This window comes from Serinus canaria, chromosome 4 (assembly GCF_022539315.1).
Source record: "Serinus canaria isolate serCan28SL12 chromosome 4, serCan2020, whole genome shotgun sequence".
NCBI lineage: Eukaryota > Metazoa > Chordata > Aves > Passeriformes > Fringillidae > Serinus > Serinus canaria.
In genome coordinates, this window is record NC_066317.1 from 63,914,204 (window position 1) to 63,942,120 (window position 27,917).

The 27,917-nt window shown below is 40.9% G+C and overlaps 1 protein-coding gene across 1 annotated transcript; it reads right to left on the minus strand.

Moving 5' to 3' along the window:
* Window positions 1-7,279: 7,279 nt before the first annotated feature.
* On the minus strand, window positions 7,280-27,247 carry TACC3 (transforming acidic coiled-coil containing protein 3). Its single transcript, XM_009098817.4, has 16 exons — window positions 27,086-27,247; window positions 23,284-23,464; window positions 23,000-23,145; window positions 19,606-20,673; window positions 18,381-18,480; window positions 17,733-17,925; window positions 16,682-16,728; window positions 15,659-15,792; window positions 14,886-15,033; window positions 14,032-14,184; window positions 11,668-11,744; window positions 11,534-11,577; window positions 10,438-10,598; window positions 9,009-9,115; window positions 8,685-8,805; window positions 7,280-7,452 (listed from the first exon to the last, which is right to left on the minus strand). The coding sequence occupies exons 2-16, from the start codon at window positions 23,461-23,463 to the stop codon at window positions 7,387-7,389; spliced, it is 2,745 nt and encodes a 914-aa protein (XP_009097065.2). The 5' UTR covers window position 23,464; window positions 27,086-27,247; the 3' UTR covers window positions 7,280-7,386.
* Between the last annotated feature and the right edge of the window lie 670 nt (window positions 27,248-27,917).

Sequence of the window (27,917 nt, forward strand, 5' to 3'; positions counted from 1 at the left end):
AGACAGTCCAAGACAGCTGGACTGTGATTGGCCATTAGTTAGAAACAACCAGCTGAGACCAATCCCAGATCCACCTGTTGCATTCCACAGCAGCAGATAATCATTGTTTACATTTTGTTCCTGAGGCCTCTCAGCTTCTCAGGAGGAAAAATCCTAAGGAAAAGATTTTTCATAAAACATCTCAGTTACATACATATGGACACATGTACATCTATATGTACACATAGATGAACAAAAAAAAGGCAAATATGCTGCCAATATTTCCAGCTGCAGCACTTTTCCTGACCAAGTTATCATAGATGTTCAGATTAGATCTAATCCTGGAAATTAGGGTTAGGAACTTCTAACTCCAAAGGTCCCTGGGAGACTCATTTCTTTCCAGATGGGACTCTTCCTCTCTCAGGAGCCAGCCAAAAAAAAATCAATGTTTACTCTTAAGTGTACACAGATACTTCCTGATTTATTTTTTTGTGTGTGTGGTCTGAATGGACACAACCTTCTCAGTCCAGACCAAGGACAGCTCATGATATGTTCACACCTGGTACAGATATTTATCACACACACATTTCTCTGTCACCTCATTCCACATCACCAGCTGGTGTCACCACCAGCATCCTCCTCCTGCCTCTGAGCTCTGTCATAATCTGAGTGCTTTCCCAGAGCTCCTCAAATGGGTTTTATGGTACAACAGGACAACAGCACTTGGAAGAATGAATTGCACATCCCTGCCAGACAAACAGACTCCAGGCTGCACTCTGCATAATTGCCACTGCAGGGACCTCAGGCTCCAGAAGGAGGTTAACAACTCTCACTGCTTGTGAAGAGTCATTCCAAGCACTGGAATATCCTGAGCTGGAGTAATGGATTTGTCAGTACCTGCTGCTCTGGGCTCTGCAAAGGGATGCACTTTGCCACACCTTAGAAACTCCTTAAATGCACTCATTTTACAGAAAGCATGGAGCTGTTTCCACTTTAATTTTGAAACATCACATTTTGCTCATTATAAGTATGTGATGTTTTACCATGTGCTCTAAGAACAGACAGAGCTCCTCCATGGCTTGTCACAGATAATGCAAAAAGCACCCAAAAACTTAGATCAGGTTTCTCTTTGGAAGGGGGAGTCCTGGGCATCACCTACATTGAAGAGTTAAATCCACAGCAAATCTACCAGCCCTGCTGTCCCACATTCCAGTCATACTAGATCTGGTCTGGAGACTTCAGATTTGGGACCCAGATATGAGATCTATTATTTGGAAACCAACTGCTGGTCAAAACACTCTTTTGGAAAGGATTTTATTTATTTACAGAAATCTCCATAGAAACTACAGCAGAGATTTTTCAACCAGATGTGATGCTTCATTGTTAATTAGTTCATCTATTGGAACAACAGCTTTCCTATCATGAGATCTGGGCAGCTAAAATTTGAAGTGCTAGCTCCAGGCTGCCCCTCCGATGGAAAATATTAGCAACACACTCATCTTTTGGAACTGAAAACCTCAAGTGTGTGGTGTACAAGCAGCAGACACTGTTAATCTCCAGACACCTCCATGGAAAAGAGAGGTGCAGAGCACCAAAGTGATTTCTCTCAGAGCATGTTACTGCATGGCCCTCAGATCCCTGTGTTCAAATTCACCTCCTATCACCTAGGTCATTACACCGTGAAATGAACTAAACCCCATCTTCACTGCAACATCCAGTAAACAACATTATTTATTGATATTATGGATTATATCTGGTGAATTTCTGCATCTAAACTCTAGGGGCCAGGGTGAATACCATTAAAAAAGATAAGAGTAGGAGCAGATGATGCTGTGATTGGGAAAAAAAGCAGCCATTGCATCTGAGTCTCCTCAGTTTAGGAGCCAGGCTGGATGTATTTTTAGACCAACATTTACCTCTCTTCCAATCCAAACATAGTTCTGTGTAACACCAACAATGCCTTCAAACAGAACAGTGAACCATGGTGCCATGATCATAAATAAAATTATCAGCTGTCAGGCACAGGCTCTCACAAAACTCCTCTGTAAGCCAGGGGAGCTCTTGTCACTTGCCTCCCAAGCACAGGCCAGTTGGCTTTGCCAATGGAAAGAAAGGCAGGGAATGGAGTTTAAAATGCCAAGAGACGGACAACCAATGGAACTTCCAGCATATTGAAATGTTGCATAACTAACTCTCCCAAAAATGTTCAATTCCTGGATCTACCATCAAGTGCTGGTTTGTTTCATTGTTTTTGTTTCTTTAATGCTACCTGTCCATTATATTGGAGATAAATCCCAGACATGAGATTCATGGGAAACATTTGGATTTCCTCTCCACCTTGACTGGCACCTTCCTGAGCTCCAGGAGGCACAGCCTGCTCATACTGACTAATATGGGCTGCTTGATCCCCAAAGCTTTCAGTTAGCTTTGTTCTCTTTTTAGCCAAAGCATTTCCCAGAGGAAATCATGGATAACTGGTTTGAAGAACTTACTCTAAAGGAAATGGGTTCATTGAATTTGACACACACATTTACTTGTGTTGGGAGGGGGTGATATAGGCTCTTGATTTAGTGAAAAAAATTATATGGCACTGGAGAGAAGGTATGAGAAGGAATGAAAAAGTAAAAAATAAAGTAGCCAACTGGGTTCCAGGATGCAATGTTGCTTAGAAGCCTGGAAAACAGAGATAAAAGAAAAAATTAAATTACTCATAAACTAATTCAGTGTCATCCTGCACCATTTCCTCCAGAAGAATCTGAAGTCAACCTGTACAAAAGTCATGAAGTTTGGGGCTGATGTGATACAGAAGTTAGTATGGAAGGGTTTGATCTCCCCACATAGTCTTGTGCTGCAAGTCCAAGTGGATTTAAAGAGAAGGAGGGAGGAAGATTCACCATATTTGCGTCCCAGTGGCTCTTTCCTCAAGCCAAACAAGCCATACAACACCTGTGAGCACCCCTGGTGCCACAACCTGTGTCACCCCACTGAAGAGCCCCAGCTGCTCCTGGGCCACTGAGAGCCATCACACACACAGCCAGGCTGCTCCCAGCTCCAGCAGCTCCTGCAGTGGTCTGACAGGGAGCACTACCCAAGGGACTGTCCCCTTACACACCCAGAGCCAGGAGAGGCTCCATGGAGATGAATAAAGTTACACCACAAACCTCTTGAGGACAGCAGAACTTCATTGTGAAACCCGCTCACAACAAGGAGAAAAAAAATCAGAGCTTGACACCGGTTTTGTCTGCAAACTACAAGAGAGACTTTCAAACAGTAAAGACATCACCAGCAAAAATCTGGCAGCAGAAACTGAAAAGCAAATAGTTGGTGTAAATTGTTGTTAATTTTACATGCACTATCATCAAAAATAGGACAAAATTCACAAGGAATTTCCTTCCCCGTGACCAATACAGAGGATTTAGTTTGTCTGTATTAGATGTGCTGGAGAGGAAAAGAAATCTGTAAGAAAGTAGATGCTGTGACTGATCCATTTGTCAAAGTCAAACCACAAAGATCTTTCAAAACCATAAAAGCATTATTCATGTCATGATCTAATGACTTTTAAAGAGATGGAGAGCTCCTCATACATCCAAAGATAGCATGCTGAAATTAAATGCTTCTACCATTTGTTTTCTAATATAAAACTAGCACTAATTCGCCTTTTCTGCTTTAAGATATTCTGTTGGGTTTTGTTCAGGTAATAAATTCATCCTCCAAACTGAGTAAAAAAAAGGAGACTGTTCATTATTTCTCTGATTTTCTTCTGTGTTTTAATTTTTACAACAGGGAGGAGAAAAATATTTGATTTGGAGGTGTAACTTGAAACTTAAGAAGTAGAACTGTATGTTTAGAAGTCCAGCTAGAGTTTGATTCAGCTCTTGCCTGGTTTCAATTTCACACCAGGATGAGTCCTGAAACTCCCTCATGTCAAACTGTGACATTTCTTTACATACTCTGTGCCGTCAAAGCTAAACAGGACTGGAAAATTGGTCACCACATAACCCATTGACTCCAGAATCAACCTGGAGAGATTCCCTGACTCCAAAGAGGTTTAAGCCACAATTTCTGAACAGAAGTCTTTAATTGTGCAAGGCACTAAAGACTGTGCTTGGACCTTGATGAATGTTCTGCTAGAAATTGCTTTTGGTGGAACAGCAGTGGAAATGGCTGGGAAGAAGGTCCAGTACCTTTGCTCCACCTTAATCAGCTCTGAGATAAAATACATCCTCCCAAGTACTTCAGCTGGAAACAGGCTGCCTGGAGCAAGAACTGTCATCCCCTGTTTGTACAGCACCTGACAGGTTTTCATATAAATAATAAATAAAACTAAGTGGGCAGAGGCACCAAGTAGTATCACTTTTCTGTCCAATAACCTGCTTGCAGAGCAGGCAATTCATCAGTAAGTAAACGCCAATAATGCAAAAAACATGACAGTTTAATTCTTATCTTAGTAAGAAAACGCTAATCCTACTGAAACCCATGAGTATCTTCCACACAACAGTTCACACAAATTGACTAATATGTATTAGGCACCTCCACTGTACACCATAAAGGTGAGCTCTGAGGGGGCTGTTCAGCATTAGGATAGTAACAAGAATAATTCTTTAAATAAGGAAGGCAACACTTATTTAAATGATGACTTTAGGTAGGAATTACAAAATACCAAATTCTAACAGATGGTGGGAGTGTTAAACTGGAGGTACACATTGCACCTGCAGAGAAGAATCAACCATCCTTTCTGAGCAGTTTAAAATGCAGAAGCCTTCCCTGCCCCACAGCCTTTGGCAAGGAAAATAGTTATGCAAGGCAGTGCATTGAAGTCAAGCCTCAGGGGCTCATAAATACAAAAGTTGTTCACTCATCCTGCTCAGTGCCCTGGCATTTTACAGGCATCTCCATTCAAGCATTGCTTTCCATGTACTGTCAGTTTTCTTGTAGGTGCTGACACAAGCAGCAAACAAGAGAGCCCCAGGCAGATTTCCCAGGTGGGGGTCACAGATCATAGCAGGAATGTGGCAATTTCCAGTATTTAATATCAACAAGCAGTAACTGGACACACAAGGTGTAATTCTTAATAAAAGTTTTGAGATCAGACAAGAATTTTCAGGCACCAAAACAACATTTTCACCTGTATCTGGCATGCTGGTCTCTACTGGTCTTCTGTATTCACCTCCATCAATATACTGGGTTTGGTGGTGTCTGTACAGCGGCTATATTCAAGAAACAACAAAATACATTTTAATATATACATCTCTGGACCAGAGATATGCTGCATAAATAATAGAAAGCCAGGGGGAAGATAGAAAGTCATTTTACCCTGAAAGAATACAGGATGGTAAGGAGAAGCCCAGTGCTCCCTGATGTATGTACCTTTAGGAAACAGCTGCAAGTGGTGTAATGCTGTGTCACCTGGAGCACAAAAACTTCAGAGAGCATTGTCACTATTTACAGTTTACTATTTATCATACATCCCTGTGCAGCTCTTTATCCATTCCAACAGAAATCCATAAGAACGATTGTCTTACTAGCATTAAGCACAACTCGAGAAGAGGAACATCTTCCAGCCCTGGAAGTGCTGAAGCACTACGCCATAAAAGCCTCCATTTCACAGAGCAGCAGCTACATCTTGTGGAAATATTTAGGATTGCAGGCATATCCCTAATAAATATCCATGAATATCTGGAAATGCTCTGCTCTTTGCTGCCCTCTTTTTATGCACAATGTACAAAGTAAACCTGCACCACACATGGATCTATTGTAAAACAGCAGCTTCAGCCAATCAGTTCATCCCCCAGAGCAGTCTGGCTCATGATCCACAGCCATGATCCAGCACCAGGGAGCAAAACTCAGGCCTGGCCTCTGGGACTGAATGCTGAGCCCTTACTAATTGTAGCCTAACAGCTGCAGCTCCAGTGCCAACCTCATGTGTTGCCCAGAGAATCTGTGGATAATTCACCTCTGGAAGTGTTCAAGGCCAGACTGGATGGGGCTCCCAGTCTCAGGGAAGGTGTCCCTGCCCATGACTGGGGCTTGAAATGAGATGATCTTTGATGTCCCTTTCAAACCATTTTATTGCAAATCTAGTGAAAATCTGTTTCTATAACTAAGACATTTCCCAAATTAGACCAAGTACAATATTTCTCATCAGTATGGTTATTTACAAAGGAACAGCCCAAGGATGTCCTACAATCTGAAGTTGAGAGAGGGGATAGTAAACTTTGTTTTTGTGTGCTCTCCTATGGCTATTCCCTCCTCTTCCATCTGCCACTTTCCCTAACCTGCAAGTTAAAAAGTACAGCACAACTGCTACCAGAGCCAGGCATTTAATACCATTGCCACTGCTGCCACCCTCTCACATTAGTGCAGGACTCACAAAGAAGACCCCACAAATCACAAACCTGAAGCATGTTGATTAACTAGCTTTGATCTGTAGGTGTTCCTGCACCTACACTGAGCAGTAGCTGCCACACAGAGGACTTGACTCTGGACTTAAGGCACTGCTGCTCATTTTTCCACCTGCCCAGGCAGACCACCCTGATTTAAGGGAAGGGCTCCAAGTGCAGCTCAGCACACTCAGCAGCAACAGCCCTTCTGGGGAAGATACACCTACAAGTCAGGGAAGTGAGGGAATAACCTCCCAAGTAATTTTAGAAATCAGAAGCTGTAGCTTGCACTGAGACAATCCTGCTGCTGTCTGCCAAGTAATAACAGCTTGCCCAAGAGCTCTGCTATTGCCTGGGGCTGACTTCATCATGGCCTGTGACATGCAGCCCACAGCTCTGAAGGCTCTCCACTATGGGCAGGGCTAGGGAGATTGAACATTTTATAGCAAATAGTGTCAGACAGACTAATGACATGGAAAATCCCAGAGAAGGAGAGCAGCAATCAGTCCTGCCATCAAACCCTCTGCAAAAACAAAATCACTCCAGCTCCTCTTAATAAAAACCCAAACCCACAAACCAAAGCCAAAGCTCCAAATCTTTTTACATTAGTAAATACTTGATAGCATTTGTGCAGGTTCAGTTTTACTTCAGTCCTGTAACTCTGGAATGCCTTGATTTAAAGTGAAAGAGCAGCAAGAGCAAAATAGACCATGCCCATGGCAACCCTCCCCAGCAAAGCCAGGTCAAGAGTATAGAACTCTGAAGTTCTTACACAGGGAACAGACTGAAGGTACACTGATGGGAAGTTTTTCCTTTGAGCAATGTGTGAAAATGCTATGAAAGACATTGTTACTTACTAGAAGCAGCATTTCAACATAAGTTAACAGATGTTTCCTACAAAAGATACAGCCAACAATATGGAAGTGTGAATCAAGAATTTTATTTTTTCCCCACATACATAAAAAAGTGAATGAACACACAAGACAGCAAGTCAGAACATAAACATATTTACAAGACAGTTAAGATATCAATTTTTTTCCATCTTCAAGATCAAGTCATCACAGATTTTTGTTAATTCATCATTTTCTTTAGTCTGTGGAAGAAAAAAAAGAGAGTGAGTTTCAGGTATATCCAAATTATGGTAGAAGCTTGTAGTGAGCTGATTGCAGCAAGCCCTGTTTGCCAGTATATGCAATAGAAAGTCCATTTACATGATGGTGGCTCATGCAAATTCAATGTAAAGGAGATTCTACTATGCCAAAGGTCACATGGCATCCTTAGGAGCTCCAGGAAATAAGCCAGAATCCACTATACTGTTTCTGCTTCTTCCACAGACATTCCCATAACAAATGGAGACCAACTGATCCAGGGAAACAAGACTTGGGGCTCAGCCTTTGTTAGGATTCAGGACACGGACAATAAAGATTTTAATCTTCACAAGAAAGACTCTGTAAAATGATGCCTTGATATTTTTACTGACATGTAACAATTCCCAGTTTGTAGAATTCCTTATGGAACAGTTAAACTATTTCAATAAGAACTCTTACAGTGTTACTGTATTTATGACAAGACCAAATCTAGTTCTGTCTTAAATGGCTTGTCTCATCTCTCCAGTTACAGGCCTACTGTTTCCTCTGCTATGCAAACTTCAGCCATAAACCTGAAAACTCAAAATATGATTGTTTTCCATAATAGGAACCTGTCAGCATTATCAATTTTTGAGTCTTCAGAATTGGCAGCAACAACAATGATGCAGTAAAACTAACAGCATGCATTTCCAGCAGTGACTTTTAATTGTCATAAAGCTTATTCCTTTGAAGGGTTACAGCAAAGGATATGCCTTTACAAAACATTCTAAGACATTACCTATGCAATATGAAACAGTATAAAGTACAAGGACAAATGGCCTGAACAATATTGAAAACTTAAGTCACATACAGTTAAACATGTGCTAACAGCTTACAACTAAGTCATGCTCATAAACAAGCTGAGCCAGACAGTCTTGCAAATTTAGTCCCAGATTCTGCTCTGCACCATGGGTAACTGCTAATCACCACCTCCTTCAGTAACCTCCTGACACAGGAACCCAGACTGGTTTGGAAATGAACCTTGTGCTCCAAAAAAATCTAAACATACAGATGTCCTGACATGACACTTGTGTCTTAGGTCTCAATGCTAATTTAATTTCCCAAAGCCTGCCAGCACAGCAGCCGTCAAAACCAGCACAGTTAGCAAGGCTCCTCCTGGCCCTGATACAAGGGAGTTCTTAACTTAGTCTAAGGCAATAGGTTGAGTAGACTCACCCATGACATTAATGTGACTGACCTTTTGTTCAAGGCTCCTCTCTAAAGACTGGATCCTCATCTGCTCTTTGCGCAGAGTGGCTTGAAGTGCTGCAGTCTCTGACTTGGCTTTGCTGCGGACCTGAGCAATTTCCTCATTGGCTCTGAAATAGGCACAAGATGGTATTTACATCCCCTTCAGACAGCACAGAAGAACTCTCAGAAACACTGGATGCTTGTACTTGAGATTAATTACTAAATTAAATATGTTTAAGCCAGATTTTGGTACTATTGAACCACTTTCTGCAGCTACAGTGAAAACTGTGTGTGCCATTCCTGGTACCTGGCTTCTTGACATGGTACTTACTGCTGCAGCTTTTCTTCAGCATGTGCTTTCAGTGCCTGGTATCTCTGCTCCTCTTTTTTAATTCTAGCCAAGTAATCTTCTGCACATTTCTTCAGAACTTCTTCATTCTGTTCCAAAACCCAAAAAAGTCCAGTTAGCTGTTTAAGCTAGTAGATGGAGGAGTCTCCCCACTTGACAACTGGGTTATTTGACTACACCTGATGGACAGTATTTGCTCCCTGGAGTAACAGGAACTATGAAATCCCACAGGCCTATATGGACTAAACTGTTTCCTTTAAACTATCTTAACTTTGAAAACATTTATTCACCATATTTCCCCCCAGTACATTATTTAGTAGCAAACTCTAGTAAGGAAGGTCACTAAAACAAGTCACTAATTGATTTTATTTGTTTTGCTCCAATTTTTTTAAAATCAGCTCTGTATTAAGTTGCAATTGGCACAAGAATAGCTAGAAATCCAACTTCTCCAAAGAACCTACCAGAAGATTCAGGCTTTGGACCCTGATGTAAACAAATTCAACACTAACAGCAAGAAAATTACCCTGGTAGTCACACTATGAATATGCTTGATTAGCATTGTGGGAAGTTGGAACTATTTGAAACAATTGCTAAGATCTCTACTAATTGTAGGTCTTAAATTTAGTAATTGTGTTTCCAAGCAATGTTTATCTCTGTGCTAAGGAAAAGACTTCTGAATTTAAGGTGGAGATGGAAGGGACAGAAGATGAAGGAAGCCTGACATGTTAGCAAAGAAGAAACTGAAGTTGTAACAGACACTATGCCTGTTTCTAAAACCTAGACTAGCATGAAACTAAGGGGCTAGTTTCTGAGTTTTAGTAAACAGGGACATTAAAGGTAATTGAATGAAAAAAACCTGAAGGCACTTTTTAAAGCACCAACTAAATCAATTTTCATGCGTTTCATAGAATAAGAAACCATAGCTTATACTACTCATTAGCTTCTTCCGTTCAGCTTCTGAAGAAGCCGCAGAATGAAGGCTTGACTTTAGGTTTAGAAAAACCCCACAAACATCTTAGTAGGGAACACCTAATAACCTGTTATTCTGACTTGTAACTGCACATCCTCTTCAACATTTATTCAATATGATGTAGGGGAAACAAGCTACTCTTATGCAGCAATTGCCACGTAAGAGTATCCCTATGATTAGCAAAAAAGGAAGTGCTGCAGCAAGAAACAGCTCACTTCTATTTGAAGAAACTTTGCCTTCTAAGATATTATCTTGCTTTAAGTCAGTCACTAAATACAACAAATTATTAGTTTTTTAATTATCTTTAAATAAACAACTTAGCACCTGGTTTTACAAGTAGTCCTTATACTACCTAATTAATGGCTACTCTAGAAATTTCACATTTCCTCTTCCAAAATAAAAGATTTAGTGAAGGGTATTATTTGCATTAAACCATCTTACTTTGTGGTAACCCTCTAACACCTCTTTCTGTTTCTCAAGTCGTTTGAAGATTTCAGAGAAGGACTTCTCCATAGAGTTCAGATCTGAAATAGCCTGCTGTTTTTCTTCTGTCAGCTTCTCTATTTCTTTCCTTGAGGCTTCGTTTTGCTTCTGAGAATCCTCTAGAGAAAGAGGAGTTAACCCAAGATAGTTATTGCTTTAGCATAAAACCAGTGCCACACTACAGACAGATAACCCCCACACCTTCAATTCTTCCCTTTACAAAGGCTTCCTAACATGGCCTCTCACCTGTAAGGACACCATGTCTGTGCTTTTAAGAAGTCTTTCTTACATATTACCTCACACCAAACTCAAAGTCATTAAGCACCATGACAATGTGCTTGCCAAGAGCATTTTTTTCTCCTGCACTGTAGTCAAAATACTCCACTAGAGTTTACTGTTACAGGAGTCTCGAATGTTGTGATAGAAGCAAGGAATCCAAAAATATTTTTTATTAAACATACAACAGCTGGAAGATCTGGAGGAGACTGAGTAACAAGTCAGACTAGCACAGCAGACTTTAAGAGGTTTGGGTTCGTACACCCAAGCTATGTTTCCCATGGCCTTAGAGGAGCACAGAAAACTGGCACAGATGTACCTTATTCAGCTTTGAGCTAAGAACTTGTAACTATACAAAAGTTTCACTGGATGTCTTTCCTAGTTTTGAAGCATAAACTTGACTAAAGCAAAAGGCCAAATCCATCCAGCAAGAACTTCTCGTGATACTTTGCCACTTAAATGATGTCAGAGAGTACACAATTAAACAGAGTACTGACAACGGGATCTGCCAGCTTTAAAAAGCCCACAGCTCCAGTGCAGAATAAGGAAAGGTTGTGTTCATGCCTGATTTAAAAAGTCATCGTTACCTACGAAGTGATATCATGTCTGTATGGATATGCATAAACTTGTTAGTCTGTCTTGTCTTAAACCTTACACTTCTCCTGGAAGCACTTGAAATACTAACGTCAGAGGTGAAAGAGTACTAACCTCATTTAGTAACTCTGGGCTAAGCATGTCCCACCCCCCAAGGCACTCAAACTGTAAACAGGGAACTTACCCATAATTTGTGTTATTGTCTGTTCAAATTCAGCAACTATTTTTCTAAAAACCATGAAAAAGAAAAGTTGAACATAAGTTAGAAAAAGCATCTGGAATAACTAAGTAAATATAAAAGTCAGGACAGATTCATACCCCATTTCTTTGTATTCCATATGAAGTTTATTATACTTCTGATTCCAATTCTTAATCTCCAGCTCTTTCTCTTGAACCTTTGAGGGTAAAAAGGTAAGCCTTTACTTTTTTGCACAAAAAGAGACAAAAGATTTGATACTAAAAACAATCTGAAGGGCAACTTGGGTATACTTAACACAGAGAGAAATAAGTTCTAATTGCTTAACAGAATCAAAATTGTTTAATTACAAACTTGATTCAAATAAAATTTAGATTAATACATAGTTTTTGCATATATGATTCCCAGCACATTGCCAGTATCTTTTCAAGTGGCAAGATCAGAGTCAACTCAGCCAACCAACCTCCTGGCTACCTCTTACTCAGTGTCTGTGTAGACTGTAACTTCTGACAGAACACAATGGGCCAAGGAACATTCTCTCAAGTGACACACATTTCCCTCTTATTTACAGGGCAGATAAAAAAAGCAATTCACAAACCTGCTAATATTAATGCACAAAGCAACAAATACCAGAAGCCTGTTCAATATCAAATTGCTGTTTGCAGTAACTCATACTCAACACTAAACTAGGGAATGAGGAAGGGGGAGGATTAAAAGATGCCTCAATTAATTTGAGAATAATGATACCTAGTTCACATCAGCTAAACTAAAGCAGGGCTCACAGTAACAGAATTAAGCAGCACAAATACTCTTTGCTAAACACTTTGTGCAAGCTCCATAGCAACTTAAGAGCTGTAACCACAGAGCTGACTGTACTGTGGAAGGCCTTCAAAGACAAGGCTCAAAATACATAAAATAATCTGGAATTCAAAAAAGAGAAAGTGAAAGCACATGATTACTAATAGTTTTGTCACAAAACTACATAGTAAACTGTAGTAAACTGATTTTTCAGTATTTCTTTTAGAGCAATCTAATTTTAAATATAGTGCAATATTTCAGGTGACAGGAAGCAGGACACAAGCAAAAATAAAATGTACTATTAAGAGAAGTAGTGATAGCTAAGCTAGGAAAAAAATATTACAAAAGCAAAAGTATGTGAAGATGGAAACAAATTAAAAACTTGCACTTGAAAGCTCAAAAAGGGTTCAGTAGACCCCAAAAAAGCGAGCTTTCCTAAGTGCTGTATTTGCTCAGAAGGAAAACAGGTTTTCACTTTGCTCCTATTCCTGAGTTGTTTCACAGATGCAAAAAAAAAAAATTTAGCCTGTTTTCCTTTCAGGATGATATTGTAATTCCAGGCATATTTTTTTAAGTGACACAGCTGGAGTCATCCAGTCACACCTACAACAGTGTTTGCAGGTTTAAAGTAGTTCTTTCCAACATGAAACAGCAGCACTTGAAAGATATTACAAGCTTAACCCCCTGCTATTATATAGGTTCTTAGTTTTAGATCAATGCACTAAAAGCTGTCCCCTGTCAAAGCCACATTTATTTTCCTGTACTAGACAATATGCTGAGTGAAAGTCACCTCCTAAATGACAGAATGCAATAGTTATTCCTACAAAAGCCACTATCTCTGTACTCTAAAGCAAAAGAAGAACTTAAGCAGCAAATAATCACAGGTCATCTTTGCTTGGTGTTCCCAATGCCACTGCCTGCAGTACAGCAGTCAGGAATTTTGGAAGCTCCATTTTTTGCTTAAGTGATACAATTAGCTTTAAGGACATTTATGCTTAAATTCTCCTCTTACATTATTTAGTGTTTGTAAGGTAACATAACTCGGAAGTCATAATGAATCAAGTACTCCAATTGCTGAAGTAAGTGGATATATAAGTCCTCTTGCATCAGTCACAAGATGGGCTTTTAAAGGCAATTTCTGCAATTACAGAAAAGGCTTAAAATCTTACCAACTACTTCTTCCCTCCTTCACTAATGTCTTTATCCTCTAGAGTGAGCTCCAGACCTCACCTTCACTTTATCAGCTGGACATGCTCTTGTGCATTCAGGTCCCACAAGAAAAGAACTGATCATAGCACTGAACTGGCACTACAGTTTTATCTTGTCTTAGGGGAGTTACATGAGCCACTCTCCTCCACTGGCATGAAAATGTGCTCCTGCTTGTCAAATAAGAAGTATCCAGATTACTGATATTAAGCCTAACTATCACATCTGATAACATGTGCCTTTTAATAGTGACCAGATATATGGCAGAACTTAACTAATAATGAAGTTTGTCCTAGTCCCTTAAGTGTTAGCTCTAAAAAGTTCTATACCTACAGCACCCATCAAGTCCACAGCAAGCTTTTCAATGACATACTTATGTCAAGAATGATGAGAAACTGCAAAGTAGAGATTTATCCCAGATAATCCAAAGAAAAGGACCTTCCAAGGCTATGCCAAGTTCTGCTTTGGAATGGCCACCATACCTCTCTCTTCACCAGTTCAACAGCTGCATCCATGTCTTTTTGGCTATATTTTAGCACATCTATAATAGCATCCACTGCAGTGTTTGTAGAAGCAGCAAAAGGCACTGGAGGAACATCACTACTGAGGGAGTCTGGAATTAGGGGACCAGCATCCTGTAAAGAAAAGAAAAACACAAAGTTTCAACAGATTCCATTGTCATACTACTGATTAGGTGCATGCATGTTATTTTAAGTCAATGTATCTCACTTAAACACACCAGATACCTCCACAACTTTGTTAGCATGAAACTTTCTTACATTGAAGCTGACCACATAGCTCTAAGAAATACCTACAAGGTAGAACCAAAACTGCTATCCACCAATTACAGCTATCAGAAACAAAGCAGATGACACCATGCTGTTTCTCACAAACAAAAGTGATCATTTCAGGATGAGCCACTGCAGGCAGATCTGTTCAAACTATAAACCATAGATGCAAGAGCATCCAGTTTAACCTAAGTGCTTTTCATCCCACCAATGCAACTACAAAACATAGCTTGCCTTTTGTAGTTTGACCTGCATAAAAAAAGATTGCTTGACTAGAGCATTCTTAAAAACAGCTCAAATTCCCTTAGACTGGGTGCAATGGCATCAGCTTCCACAAAAAATACTTTTAATACTTAAGAAAATGTTCATCACAAAGTTCAACTTTGATATAAATGAGTATCCAACCTGGTTTAAAACAACAATTTAAGTAAAGATTTATCAGATTCTGCAATCCCTAATATACCTGCCTAAGTCTTAAATCCAGAACCTAGTCTATCCCCTCCCTAAACTATCAACATGAAACCTGATAGCATTCCAGACACCCTTACAGAAGTTGTAAATGTCCCCAGAAGATCTAGTCCTTTTGGTTTTTCTTCATTCTGAAGACTCACTAGAGGCTTTCCAGTTTCCTCAGGCTGAAGACTCACTAGAGGCTTTCCAGCTTCCTCAGGCACATTACTTAAATCAGCAACAGGCCTAAAAATGAACAGACATTACACCATTAAATTCAAGTGTTGTCTTTCTTTGCAAAGCTCTAGTACCCGCAACAGTCTGTCCAGAGGGCCAGGGCAGTGATTGTCCCCCTGTACCCAGCACTGGTGAAGCCACATCTTGAATCCTGTGTTCAGTTCCAGGCCTCTCAGTGTAAGGACACTGAGGTGCTGGAGCATGTCCAGAGAAGGGCACAGAGCTGGGGAAGGGTCTGGAGCACAAATCTGATGAGGGGCAACTGAGGGGGCTCAGCCTGGAAAAAAGGAGGCTCAGGGGGACCTTCTCACTCTCTACAACCACCTGAGGGGAGTTTGTAGTGACATGGGGGGGTTGGTCTCCCAAGGAACAAGGCTGGATGAAACAGCCTCAAATTGCACCAGGGGAGGTTTAGATTGGATATTAGGGGAAATGTCTTCACTGAAAGGGTGGTCAAGCATTGGAACAGGCAAGTCACCAGACCTGCAGTTATTTAAGAGATGTGTGGATGTTGCACTTGGGGACATGGTTTACTGGTGGACTCCCCAGTGCTGGGTTAACTGTTGGACATGACAATCTGAAAGTCTTTTCCAAGCTAAACAACTCTGATTTTATGTACTAAGTCAATACCTACCCAGACTGAGATGGAGCTGCCATGATACTCTCACTTGATTCAATAGTACCATAAATTGGTTTTCTTGGACTGTCTCTCAACAGAGGGTCAAACTTCAAATACAGTGACTGTTTTCTCAAAGCTGATTCTTTGAACTGAAGGGGGAAAGAGGCATAAACTGACAGATCTGCTTCAGAGCTCAACACACACATCCCACCCACACACAAATAATCCTCTGAAGAGTGGGTGAGCCTATTCTTCAGTGGCCAGAGCACTGTTCTCAGAGGAAAATTACATAAGAGAACTCTGTGCCCACATACTTAAGTCCTTATGTAATATCAGAAGAGCTCAATCTGCTCACAGACTGAATCAGAAGGGCAAACATTAATGAACTATTCCAAACCAGAAGACACAGGGAAAGAGTATTATAAGCTGAAAAACCAGTGTATGCCATTTTCTCTTCACTTATAAACTCATAAGGACAAACACAGCATGACTAAAACAATTTCAATTCAGTGCATTCACTGTTCAGAAATTTTCCTGTTTGGTTCAGAATAACAGTAAGAATAACTAAACTGCACTGATTAAAACATGACAAGCCCCACTTATAGACAGATTTTCTGAAACTGGCCATAAAGCAAAAGAGCTTAGAAAAACTGTCTTTGAAACAATGATCATGCACTTTTAAAGCATCATCTTCCAGCAGTTTTGGCCAGAAGTGAAATATCATTCACCTCAGTTTTAATGCTAATTTTTTTGTAAAAAAAAAAAAAAAAAAAGGAAAAAAAAAAAAAAATTAACACCTCTACACACTGACAGCCAGAGACCTTTGATTTTTAGTTAAATTGCTTATAACTACATTTCCTTGGCACCATCACCCCCTACCCAGCCTTGTCATCACATTCCTTTGGAGTAGATGACAATTTCTGTGGACAATTCAAAGTGAAGTTAATTCATGAAAACATCTAAGGCTTGACACTTTCATCTTTGCTTTCCTCTCCACACTGCCAGGAAGGCAAACAAAATATTTAACATCATACTTACTGATGAAGACCCAAACTGTTCCAGATAGTCTATGCCCATTCCAAAAACTGGAAAATGAGGAAACAATACAATGAAGATGCAATACTGCCAAATTGTCCTACTACAGACAGAAACAAACACATAATGTGCATAAAGCAAATAAATCCCTGCTCTCAGTCTCATGACTTCTTGCTCTTCATTGGTTAAAATGTCTTTCTATCCAGACATGAAAAAAGCAAAGATTTCTAAGCTACACAAACTTACATCTTCCATTTGTTCCCAAGTACTTGTAAGAACGTGTAGGATTTAACACACAGTTGAAGAACTTCTTTGTTCCATGGCTGAAGTGACAAGCACACTCAGATATTCTGTTGCACACAATGCCCCATGAAAGAGCAAGACTGACACAATCTCACTGTTAAAATTAGCACACAGCTCAGATTTGAAGGATGAAATTATAACCATTTCCCAAATCAGTGATTCCACTCCAATGTGAAGGTTAAATGACAGACTGCACTGCAGTCAAACCATTTGCTCATCTTTCCACACAATGCTCCTACCAGGAATAACCCTTCCAAGTGGTCAAGTCACAGCCATGTAGGAAGCTCTCAAGACAAGCATCCTTGTCAGGAAGATCACTCACTGCAATATGAAACCAGTAGAGCTAAGGCCTGAAGTAACCTACAAGACTCAAGAACACACAGATGTACAGCTCTCTCAAGCTCTCAATTTACAAAGCTTTTAACACCAGAAATTATTTTAAGGGAGCAATTTTTCAGCCCAGAAACTGCCACTGAAAGTATAAAAAGATAGTTTCTGTACCAGCCTAAATTCCATCCTCACAGACCACTGAATTCTAATAGCCAGCTTTTTGAACTTAGCTTAAACCAGAGGAAGTTAGAAATAGGCTTGGATACATTTCCCAGCACTGCTAGTCTTTGGGGGTTCTGGAGTCCTTTCAGAAGGGCAGAATGAGAGAAAAAACTATCCATAATAGAACTTAAGTAGAAAAATATCTGTACACATTAAAAATGTATTGTTTCAGTAGTCTGTTTAAAAGAAATGCCCTTACCTTCTGATGATGGTCTGAAGATCTCGTCAGGTTCAGCATTAGCTGTCTCATCTGCTCTTACATCAATTCTAGGGGAACTAGGTTTAATTTCTTCTGCAGGCATGGACTTTTTTCCACTGTCAGTGGAACCCAAATTATCTTGAGAGGGGGCAACATTAGCTGAAGCCATTTTAGATGGGCTCATTTGCTTCTCCTGATGAGAAAAACAAAATCCTTTTATTTGTTAAAATAATTACTTTAAAATGCAATGAGAATCATTTTAATGATCAAATTGGTTTGTGATAAACTGACTGGGCAGCCCGTATAATAAAACAAAAATTCACAGGCATAAAAATTAAACAACCAACACTGAGCACAGCTTAGGAGCCACTTTTCTAGAGGCCACACCCTTATGTTTGTCCTTATATGCAATTGCTGAGCACAAAAGATGCTAAAATACCAAGGCACCAATTTGGCTGTCTCTGATGTTACCTTCAAAACACAGGTCTGCACAGCTGACATCCCTTCTAGAGCTGCTGAAGATGCCTAAGCCAACTAATTCTTAGACAAAATATCAGAAATAGCTTTCACAAGATTAAGTCATTAAGCCAGAGAACTCTGTTTCATGGAACAACTTGGTAAGAACTGGCTGTCTTTCCTATACCTTACCACTTCTCTTTTTCCTGCAAGTTCAGCTTCTGCTTGAACTCTTGGCTTTTCTTCTTGAGCTTTTGGCATGTCTTCTACCACACTCTGCTGAACAATTTCCCTAAAGAAAACAAACAAAATTTAAAAAAAATCGGTATTTACAACACACAGTTCAAATTCTGTATTATCAGATGAACTGAACAAAGGTAGCCTCCTTGAGAGATTCCACTGCCACAGCACAGGAAACTTAGAGGGTGGGGATGTAAATTTACTGTCTTGCCTGGTGACAACTTAGGTGACAGAAAGCTCTCCTACCATGAGAAGTAGTGTTTCCTGGGAGGCAGAAAGTCACAGCAGCATCATTTATTTCTATTCACTTAACACTGCTCTCATTTTTTTTTGTTAAGCTCATTGCTTTTTTAAAGATAGGTTCTTTGTTTAATTAAGAACAGAATTACAAGCAGCCTGCTCCTCTTTCCAAGGCAATGTTGTGATTATTGGAGTGAACTTCGTTAGAGAAGTCCAATACTCCACTTCTGCTGTCAGCAGTAAGCAAACTTTTCACCTTGGTAAACAGTAACTGGTCATGTTACACAGAGAGCTGGAGTGCAAACATTTCTGTCAAATGAACAATTTGTGCCAGTCTAGTTCTGGCAAGCACCTGACTGTCTATAGTAACATTAATAACTACACTTTCTAGGAAAGGTAACAACATATTCCATCACCAAGTAAAAAGTCTGTGTGCTGCCAAGAAAAATGCAGCTCCAGAGCCAGGTCTTTTTACTAGAGATAGCATTTAGATACAAAGAACATGCAGGGAAGAAACAGCACCTCAGAGTTCAGCAAAGAACAAAACTGCCTGATCCCTTCCCATACTGTACCATGCACAACACTGCTGCCTACTTCCCTGTTTTATTTAAAGACAGTAGCAGTCACCTGATTCTCCACACTTTAATCTTGGAGAACTGAGGAAAGCACCACTTGAACAATGCTCTTTCCACCCAAGCCTGTTCTCTCCCATTCTCCCAGACTTTAAAACACCTTTTGCCTAAAGTTAGTCATCTCAGGAGCTTCCCCAGTTATGATCTTTCCTGTTGCAATATTAATTGTGTTACAGATTACAACAGACTCTGCCAACCTGGGAGGGATGCTGTCTAAGTAGGAGGAATGGACTAGTTTGAGATACTATCTAACTTCCCTCACATGAATTCAAGGTGCTCCTACATTTAGCTACAGATTCACTTACAGATTTTTGTGTTCTTTCTCAAGAGTTTCACAGGTACTTGGCCTGTTATCCTGCTCCACTGGAAGAGGTTCCCTTCTTGGTGAAGTGCTCTCCTGTTCCTCTGGCAGGTGAGCTTTCTGCAGGCTGGGTTTAGAACGCTTGGGTGAGGTGGAAATTTTAGAGCCTCCTCCAAATGGATTAAAGTTTGGATCATCAAGTTTGTCCCAATCAAACTGATAAGATGCTTTAGGAATAGGGATTTCATCCTCCACATTACTTTTATTTTGCACTTCAGTATTCTCTGGTTTTGTTTTGGTAATAGGAATTTTTTTGGAAGGTGGCTTAATTCCAGGTCTTTTACCTAGTTTCTTAGGAGGTGGTTTTCTAGCAGAGGTATTATCAAAATCAAATTCCAGTTTTACTGGTCCAGCCTTGGCGACATCAGGCTTTTCTGCAGGTTTTTCTTTGGAGACACTCAGCTCTTCATCAGGCTTTGACTCTTGTTCTGCTACTGAAGCATTCTGAAGTTTTGATTCGCCAGTTTTAAAAGGCTTACTCACATCAGAACTACTGGGACCTAAGCTGCCAGGTGACTGTACAGGAGGTGTAGGTGCCTCTGCTGATACCACTGAATTATCAGTTTGGCTTGCATCTGTGGAAGCAGACTTCACGCCCAGCTCAGAGTCACCAATTGCTTGCTTAGGGGACAGATTGGATTTGTAAGACTCCAGCTCACTCAGTGCAGATTCTTTTCCAGAGATGAGAGCTTTGTCTTCACTTAAACACTCTGTACTTGCTGTGGTTGAAGCAAAAGGAGCTGCATCATCCCACAGAAGAGAATCACTACTTTTTTCAATAGTTTTCTGGGGGCTGCTGGATACTTTTACAGGAGACTTTTGCAGAGGTCCAGGAGAATGAGGCAACTGTACTGAACTTTGAAAAGGATTGATGTCATTTAAGTTATCAAAATCAAGATTGTAGGAACCTCGACTCTTCACTGGCATCTCATCATCTGGATAAGGAGCCACGCTGACCTTCTCTGGCATTTGTGTATTGTTTGTTTCAGCTTCAGTCTTTTGTTGACATGTGCTGCATTAAAAAGAAAAAAAGATGACAGTTACTTTGCAGGCATAGCTTGAAATTATCTTTAGAAAGATTTGCACAAATAACTTTGCATGGTCAGAATAATCAGATTTTTTTTTTTTTTTGGCAGTAAGGCAGCTGACAGCAAAATATAACAGCCAGAATTCAGTTGTCACCTAAATAGCCAAGGCTTATGAGCTCTGGCACACATGAAAATTGGGAGATCAACCCTTGAAATTAGCCAGTGTTCTTGAGCTACCTGTTCTATACAGCCTTCATACCTTATGCAGTCATTCCTGGAGACTGCTGTACTCACCACAGCATTTGGACATTGCCATTTGGACACTGCCCTTTCACTAGGCAGTGAAACACACACTGCTTAGGAGGAGTTATTGACAGTCAGCAGCTCAAACACAAACACAACTTGTGGTACCATCTTCATGCAGATTCATCTGAGTCATGACACACTCAAGTCTGGGACCAAACCAAGTTATGATTCAGGTTCTCCCACACAAGTATTTACTTTGTCTGGACATTGTGGCAACTATCTTCCCCCCGAAAGTATGCACCACCATTTGATTTTTGAGGGCCTACATACAAAACCAGACCCTGAACTTCAGGCACTCTAAATTCTGTACAACAACAGATGTTAAGACCAGAGCCATATACAAGAAAACACTTCTCCAGTAAGAGAACGGTTAACATTTTCTAGTGAAAGACACAGGTTAAAGAGCTTGTGTACTCACTACTGCTGAATATTCTACAAGTTATAGCTGTCCACTTTATTTCCCCAAACTCCCCACAACTTCTGAAAGTTTAGCCTCAGACTACAGAGAGTTAAGCCATTACTTCCTGAAAGAGGATTTCCTCCCATTGTTTTGTCCTTCCATAAAGTTATTATTTCTATGTGCCATCCTTATCTGCTGCAGAACAGAACATGATTAAAAGCCACTCACTAAAAACTCTACTTTGATAAACTCGAAAGCAGAGGCAGGAGATAAGAGCTGAAGAAGTTGTTCTCACCCGGTTAGAGCACCTCTTCCCGGCAATAGCTCAGCCCCAGGCTGCGACTACTCGGGTCCCTCCCACTCTCCTTCAGCGTTTAACCTAATAAATGCCAGTCAGGAGCGAGACACATGCTTGAAACGTCAATCGCTTATGACCAGTCAAAAGTGACCCCATTCAGCAACACGGAGCCTTTTCCCTTATTTGCTACAAACAAATCGTCACATTTTAAAACTAGAGAGGACACGTTCAGCACAAGCAGTGCATTGAAACAATCATGCCCTAACTAAAACAATTTGGTGCTGATCCTTTAAACTCACTTGTACTTCGTAAGTACTAAATCTTTGTTTATTTGTGCAAGCAATGAATTTGGGGCATAAATACCATAACATTATTTAGTTGTGGTGGTTAGTTCAGAAATATCTTTCTGAACTAGACTGTACATGGAAATAAAGAGTAGAAGCAAATATATACACTTAAAGAACATTTAAGTGTTGCCACCTTTTTCCCTGTCTCCCCCTCCCAACAACAAAAACAGGGATCAAATGAAAGTATTGGGTAGTTAAACACAAATAAAAGGGTGTATTTGCTTGCAGAAGGCAAAACTAACCTGAAACTTCTTGCTGATGGGAATTACAGGTGTCTATAGTAGTTTAAAGGGGGGCTAAAAGGCAGTACAAAATTTGCATTTAATATTATCACGACACCCCCAATGGAAACATTACAGATTTTATGCCCTTGTACAAACAGCTACTATGAGCCACTTTGAGACTCAGTCTGCTAGACTATAAAGGCACATAAACATGTTTACACTTGTGACTGATGGTGTATTCACTTTGTGCTGCTAGATAAAGGAAATCTTAATACTCCCTGAATCAAGGTGTCAGTTCAAGCTAACCCTTCAGAAGATTTATCTCTTTAGATTTTACTCCTCAAGATACAACAGTACTTAACATACAAGAGAAGATATTTTAAGGCTTAGCTTCAGAATAGTTGCATTCTCACACAGAAACCTTACATCAAGGAGAAAATACAAAACTTTCCTATAGTATCTCTTCTCAAGCTATTTATCCATACCATAAGTTACCTTAATGAAATCAGTTACAGAGGAGTTAGAAATGAAGTTCAATAATTAATATTACAATCAAGATAAAGTTTTCTTAAAAGTAATGACAGTTATCTTTGGAAAAGTTCATGCATTGGTCAATATTAATTTTGTTCCTCTTGCATAGTTTACATCTTGTTATAGAATATTATACTTTAACTATACAGGATTAAATTAAGGAAAGTTAACTTGAGCATGTGCCACATGGGTAACACTACTCACTCAGCATCAGAGGGTGCAAATAAAACATCATCTGCCACATCTTCACGGCAATTGTCAAGTGCAAAAGCAGTCTGAAGTTTGTCTGTCATAGCAGGACTCAGGATTTTTCTAGTATGAGGATCTCTTTGAGGAGTTTGAAAGGTTACCTTTAAGAAAGGGGTGTGGGGGGAAGAGAAAGTTAAAACATGAGCACAGTACTTCTCAAGCACCAAATAGCACATGCATTCAGTGGCAGATATCATAGAAGGAGAAAGAATAAAAATAATACAAAACCAGAAGTTTACCTTCATCACTTTTCCCCCACTTTTTGGTGGCAAGTTTTCTTTCTGGGACAGGCGAAGAATAGAAGGTCTCCCTGTGGGTTCCGGCGGCGCAAAGAAAAAGTCACAGCCTTCCGCTGTTAAATCATCCTTAAGGCTTCCTCCATTTTCTCCATTTTCTGCATTTAAAATCTGCAGACTCATTCTAGAACATCAACACACACAGCACCGCAGCATGAATGAGAGGGTGTGGTCAGCCAGATGCACTTTGAGATAATGGAAGAAGTTGGCAGCCTGGCACTGACTAGCCAAGACTAACAGCTTCAAAGGGAAAGTTGGAAGCATGGAAAGGCTTCACAGGGAAAGGTCTATCTCAGGAGACTCTGAAGTGTCTAAAAGCAGCCATGCACAGCCCCTCTGCTTTTGGTAAGGGCTTGAAAAGCTAATTGTTGATATTATGCCTTTCAGAGCTCACATTCTAGCCTGTCCTTTAAAGGGAGCTCTATCACCTGCAATGTTGCCTCATTCCCAGCCCCTTCAGGCAGTGACGTACAGCCGTGTCTCCCGGAACAGGGCATCCAGCTAAGCAACACAACTGCTCCTGCAAGGGCCACATGAGACAGATGACAATCATCTGTTTACTCACATGGTCTCATTACTACATTGCACACCAGCAAACAGCAGAAACAAATTTGGTTAGTTAGGGTGTGTTTCGGTTCAGAGTCCTGCACCAAATTAGCCTTTTCCTGCACTGTCTGAGCTTATGCTGCTCTTCTAAAGCACACAGTACTTAGGAATCCTTTGCAGCATAAACATTATTGGCATGCAAATGAGAAAAGTCATCATTAGAAAGGTGTTTCTGAAGTATTGCTCTTACACTGGACACACACAAGCTTTAGTAGATTGTTAAATACTGATCTACTTGTACTACTGTGATAGACTTGAAACTAAAGCCTAGACTGCTACTAAGAATAAGGATGAAAACAAATTAGAAATAGAGAAAAAGCACACTTAAAATACACTAGGCAAGCCACCACTTGAACTCTGCCTGCTTTTTATTCCCATTGGAGCCACTGCTGTTCTTAAAGGTTTAAACTAGCACTCAGTGATGCACAGCTGCTTTTGAAAAAAAGAGAGAGAAGGCAAGGAAGATCTAAGCATAACCGCTGTCCATGAAGGATGACACCTGAGAAGGGCAGTTATTTACCTGGAAAGCTGCTATCAAAGCAACTTATTTCATATGAGCTGCTGTATTATCTTTTGTCACCTGTACAAGATAATCAATATCAAGTGGAAGAAACTTTGGCTTTCTGCAATGTGTAACCTTCTAAGTGATCTCAAATGCTTGATTTGGCCAAACATGTCATCCTTAGCCTATTTTTCCATCATATATTCAGGATTAATCTATACATACAATTGTCTTCAGTGTCATAAAGAGGTAACAAGAACACTTGGACTGAAAATTTTAAGTCATGTTTTCAATCTCCTTGCCCCTCTGTATTTAAATTTCTGTACAATAAGCCTCCAAACATTTCTCCACAATAATATAATGTAGGCAGTAATCCTTATGGGAAAATTTGCTTCCTACTCTCCACAGAACTCAGCTGCTTTGTCTGCAAGCCTGACAGCAGCACTTTCAATCAGCAATGGAATGCAAACAATAGCTGCAGAAGCAATGGCATGCAAAGCATGCCAGTATTAGCTATTTCTTCATTCCTTCTTTATTCATCATATTAATGCTTCAGTTCGGGTTATTTTTTGTATTAAGTATTTTTACATTAACCACTTGTAGAACTTGAAGTGAACTTCATTGCTTTCCTTTATTCCAAACTAAAATTGACAACAGATGAAGCAAATCTTTACCAATTGCATATTTTACTGTAATTACTTTAGAAGCAAGCCTAGGACATGGTAAAGTTGTCAACACCTTCTAAAACAAGCTTCATAAGCAGGGGAGGTTTGTTTAGAGACTTTTTCAGCTTTGTCATTGAACTACTTGTGCACCATTGCTAAACCAAATAAATTGACACCATATACATAGATCACTTTAGATATTAAATCTAAAAATGAAATTTCTGAGACTGAAATACTAAAAGCAATCATTAACTTTATTTTAAAAATTTGCAGTCAAATTTTGATCTAAATAATATTCCACAAGTTCATTAGCTGGTAGGTGTGATAAAGTGAAAGGGTGGCCTTATTCATATCTTTGTTTAAAGTGGTCAGCATCCAAGGCACATAAGTATTATGAAAGGCAGAAGGTTTTCCCACTATTGCAAAACAAAGCTCAAGGCCAGGCTAGATGGGGCTGGGAGCATCCTGGTCTATTGGAAGGTGTCCAAGTCCCTGTGAGGGAGGTTGGACCTAGATGATATTCAAGGTCCCTTTCAACCCAAACTTTTCCACGGATCCATCAAAGTTCACAAAAATGGAAATGCTCCTTATTTTAGAAGCATATTTATGTGGGCACATGCAGGAACTTGCCATTCAACAGTTAAGAATTGACATAAATTCAGTGACATATCAGGTAACTAATCCTCAGTTAACCATCATGTGTAAAGTGCTTCAACCTAACCTGTTGTTTAACAAATACCAGGACACAATATCCAAAACACCAACGTGGTCTCAAATGCCTGAAAAGCCACTGGCAGAGATGGAATTTTTCTACTTCATTATCCTTCTGAACTCCTCCAGCAGCTGATATGCAGAGCACTCACTAATGGCAAAGCAAATTGGTATGTGCTGTGAATATTTCCACACAAACTGACATATAGCTGATGTATACATATACATACATATATATATATACACACATACATGCATACATATATATATGTATTTATTTATTTTAGTGCAAATTTCTCACTTCAGAACAAATAAATACTCTCCTGAGAGGAACTCTCTCATAATCACCTTCTCCTGACTGCAGGGGAGGAGCTTTTCAGGGGAAGGCTTTTCAGGAGGTCCATCCCTGCCCATCATGGCACCGAGACATGTTTTAAGTCAAAAAAACCAAACTCAAAAAAAAAAAAAACAAAAAAAAAAAAAACACCAAAACAAAAAACACCCCACAAAAAAATCCAAACCGCAACCCTGCCTCAGTCCCTCTTTATTCCTGACTCACCCCGGGCTGCCCATCAACCCCATATCATCCTGAAAATACACAGAGATGCTCCCAAGAGCCTCACCTCGCTCACCAGTTCAGTGGGGCGGAGCACCTGAGCTCCACCCATTACCCCCAAGTTCCTGCCTTCTCTTCATCCTTAAATTGACAGAAATAATCCCCAAATGTCTTAATCTGAAGCTCACAGAAGTTCCCCTGACACCCCTAGAAAAGGAGGTACCCCCGGTCCCACAGCAGCCCAAGCGTGAATTTCCCAAAGGGTCGCTAAACCCCCCAAATACCACAGCAGCCCAAGCTCACTGAGGGGCCCTCAGCCAACCCTCCATCAAATTCAAATCATCCCAAGACCAGAGGGGTCACCAAGTCTCCTCGCAAACTCACAGAGTAACCCCTGCACTCCAGGGTCACAGAAAGGCCCCTAAACCCTCCCCCAACCCCAAGCTCCCAAAGGGCCCCACAGCACCCCAAGATCCCAGAGCGGTCCCCAAGCCCTCCAATCTCACAAAAAGGTCCCGACGCAGCCCCTCCCAGCCCCACACTGCCTCAAGCGCCTACGGAGCTCGAACTTCCCCGAGCCTGTCCCCTCCCCCTCCCTCATAGAGGGCTCACCGAGATTACAGCACCCAATCTCACAAAGGAAAACCTAAACACTTCGCCCCAGCCTCACACCACCTTACGGCAGGATCCCCAAGCCCCTCGTACCTGCCGGCAGTTCCCAGGACGAGCCCTGAGGGCGCCCAGCTGAGACAGCACGCAACACCGACCGCAGCTCCTCCACCGCCGCCTCACGATTTCAAATCCAACGGAAGCCCCGTCCCGCCAATGAGGGAGCGGCGTTCGGGACGCGCCCGCCAATCAGAAGAGCGTCCTGCGGGAGGGGGCGGGGACAGCGCCACGCGTGACCGTTGCGTCCCCCCCGAGTCCGCCCCCGCGCGGGCAGAGCGGGCGGTGCGGGCGCGGCTCCGCCCGGCTCAAACTGCGCAGGCTGCACCGCGTCCCCGGGTCCGCACGGACAGACCCCGCAGCGGAGGCTGTCCCATCCCCCGCAGCGTTCAGGGCCAGGCTGGATGGGGCTCTGAGCAACCAGGGCTAGTGAAAAGTATCCCTGCCTGTGGTATTCACGTGCCCTCTGAACAGAGAGAAGCTGTGAGACAAGCAGAGAAGAAGGAAAACACAGTTCTTATCTCGCTTGTTGTGCCTGTGTTGTGCTAAAGTAGAATGCAATATGGAGATTGTTTACCCAAAGTGAGGATGGTTTGTTCCCTTGGCCTATCAGGGCCAAGAAGTGTGTGTGTGTGTTGGACTGTCACAGGACAGTCAAGAGAGAATCAGAGATGAGTGCACTTGTGATCAAGAGTGAGTGCATGGCAGATTCAGTTTAGATGAAATGTATATGGTATATGTATAAATATATATGGTATAATAAAGTAATTAATTAGCCTCCTGATGGTGGACTCAGATGCATCATTCTCTCTCCCCTTCATCGGAGTCACCTTTGATATACCTGCCCACGACGGGAGGTTGGAATGAGAAG

Bases quoted from the DNA above. Each gene is read 5' to 3' on its own strand.
- TACC3 (XM_009098817.4), bottom strand. From the start codon at position 23,463: ATGAGTCTGCAGATTTTAAATGCAGAAAATGGAGAAAATGGAGGAAGC. The intron at 9,116-10,437 runs GTAAGATGGTTT...GTTTTGGAACAG, and splicing joins TGTTAGAGGGTTACCACAAA to AATGAAGAAGTTCTGAAGAA. The intron at 7,453-8,684 runs GTCAGTCACATT...TTTCTTCCACAG, and splicing joins AGAGGAGCCTTGAACAAAAG to ACTAAAGAAAATGATGAATT.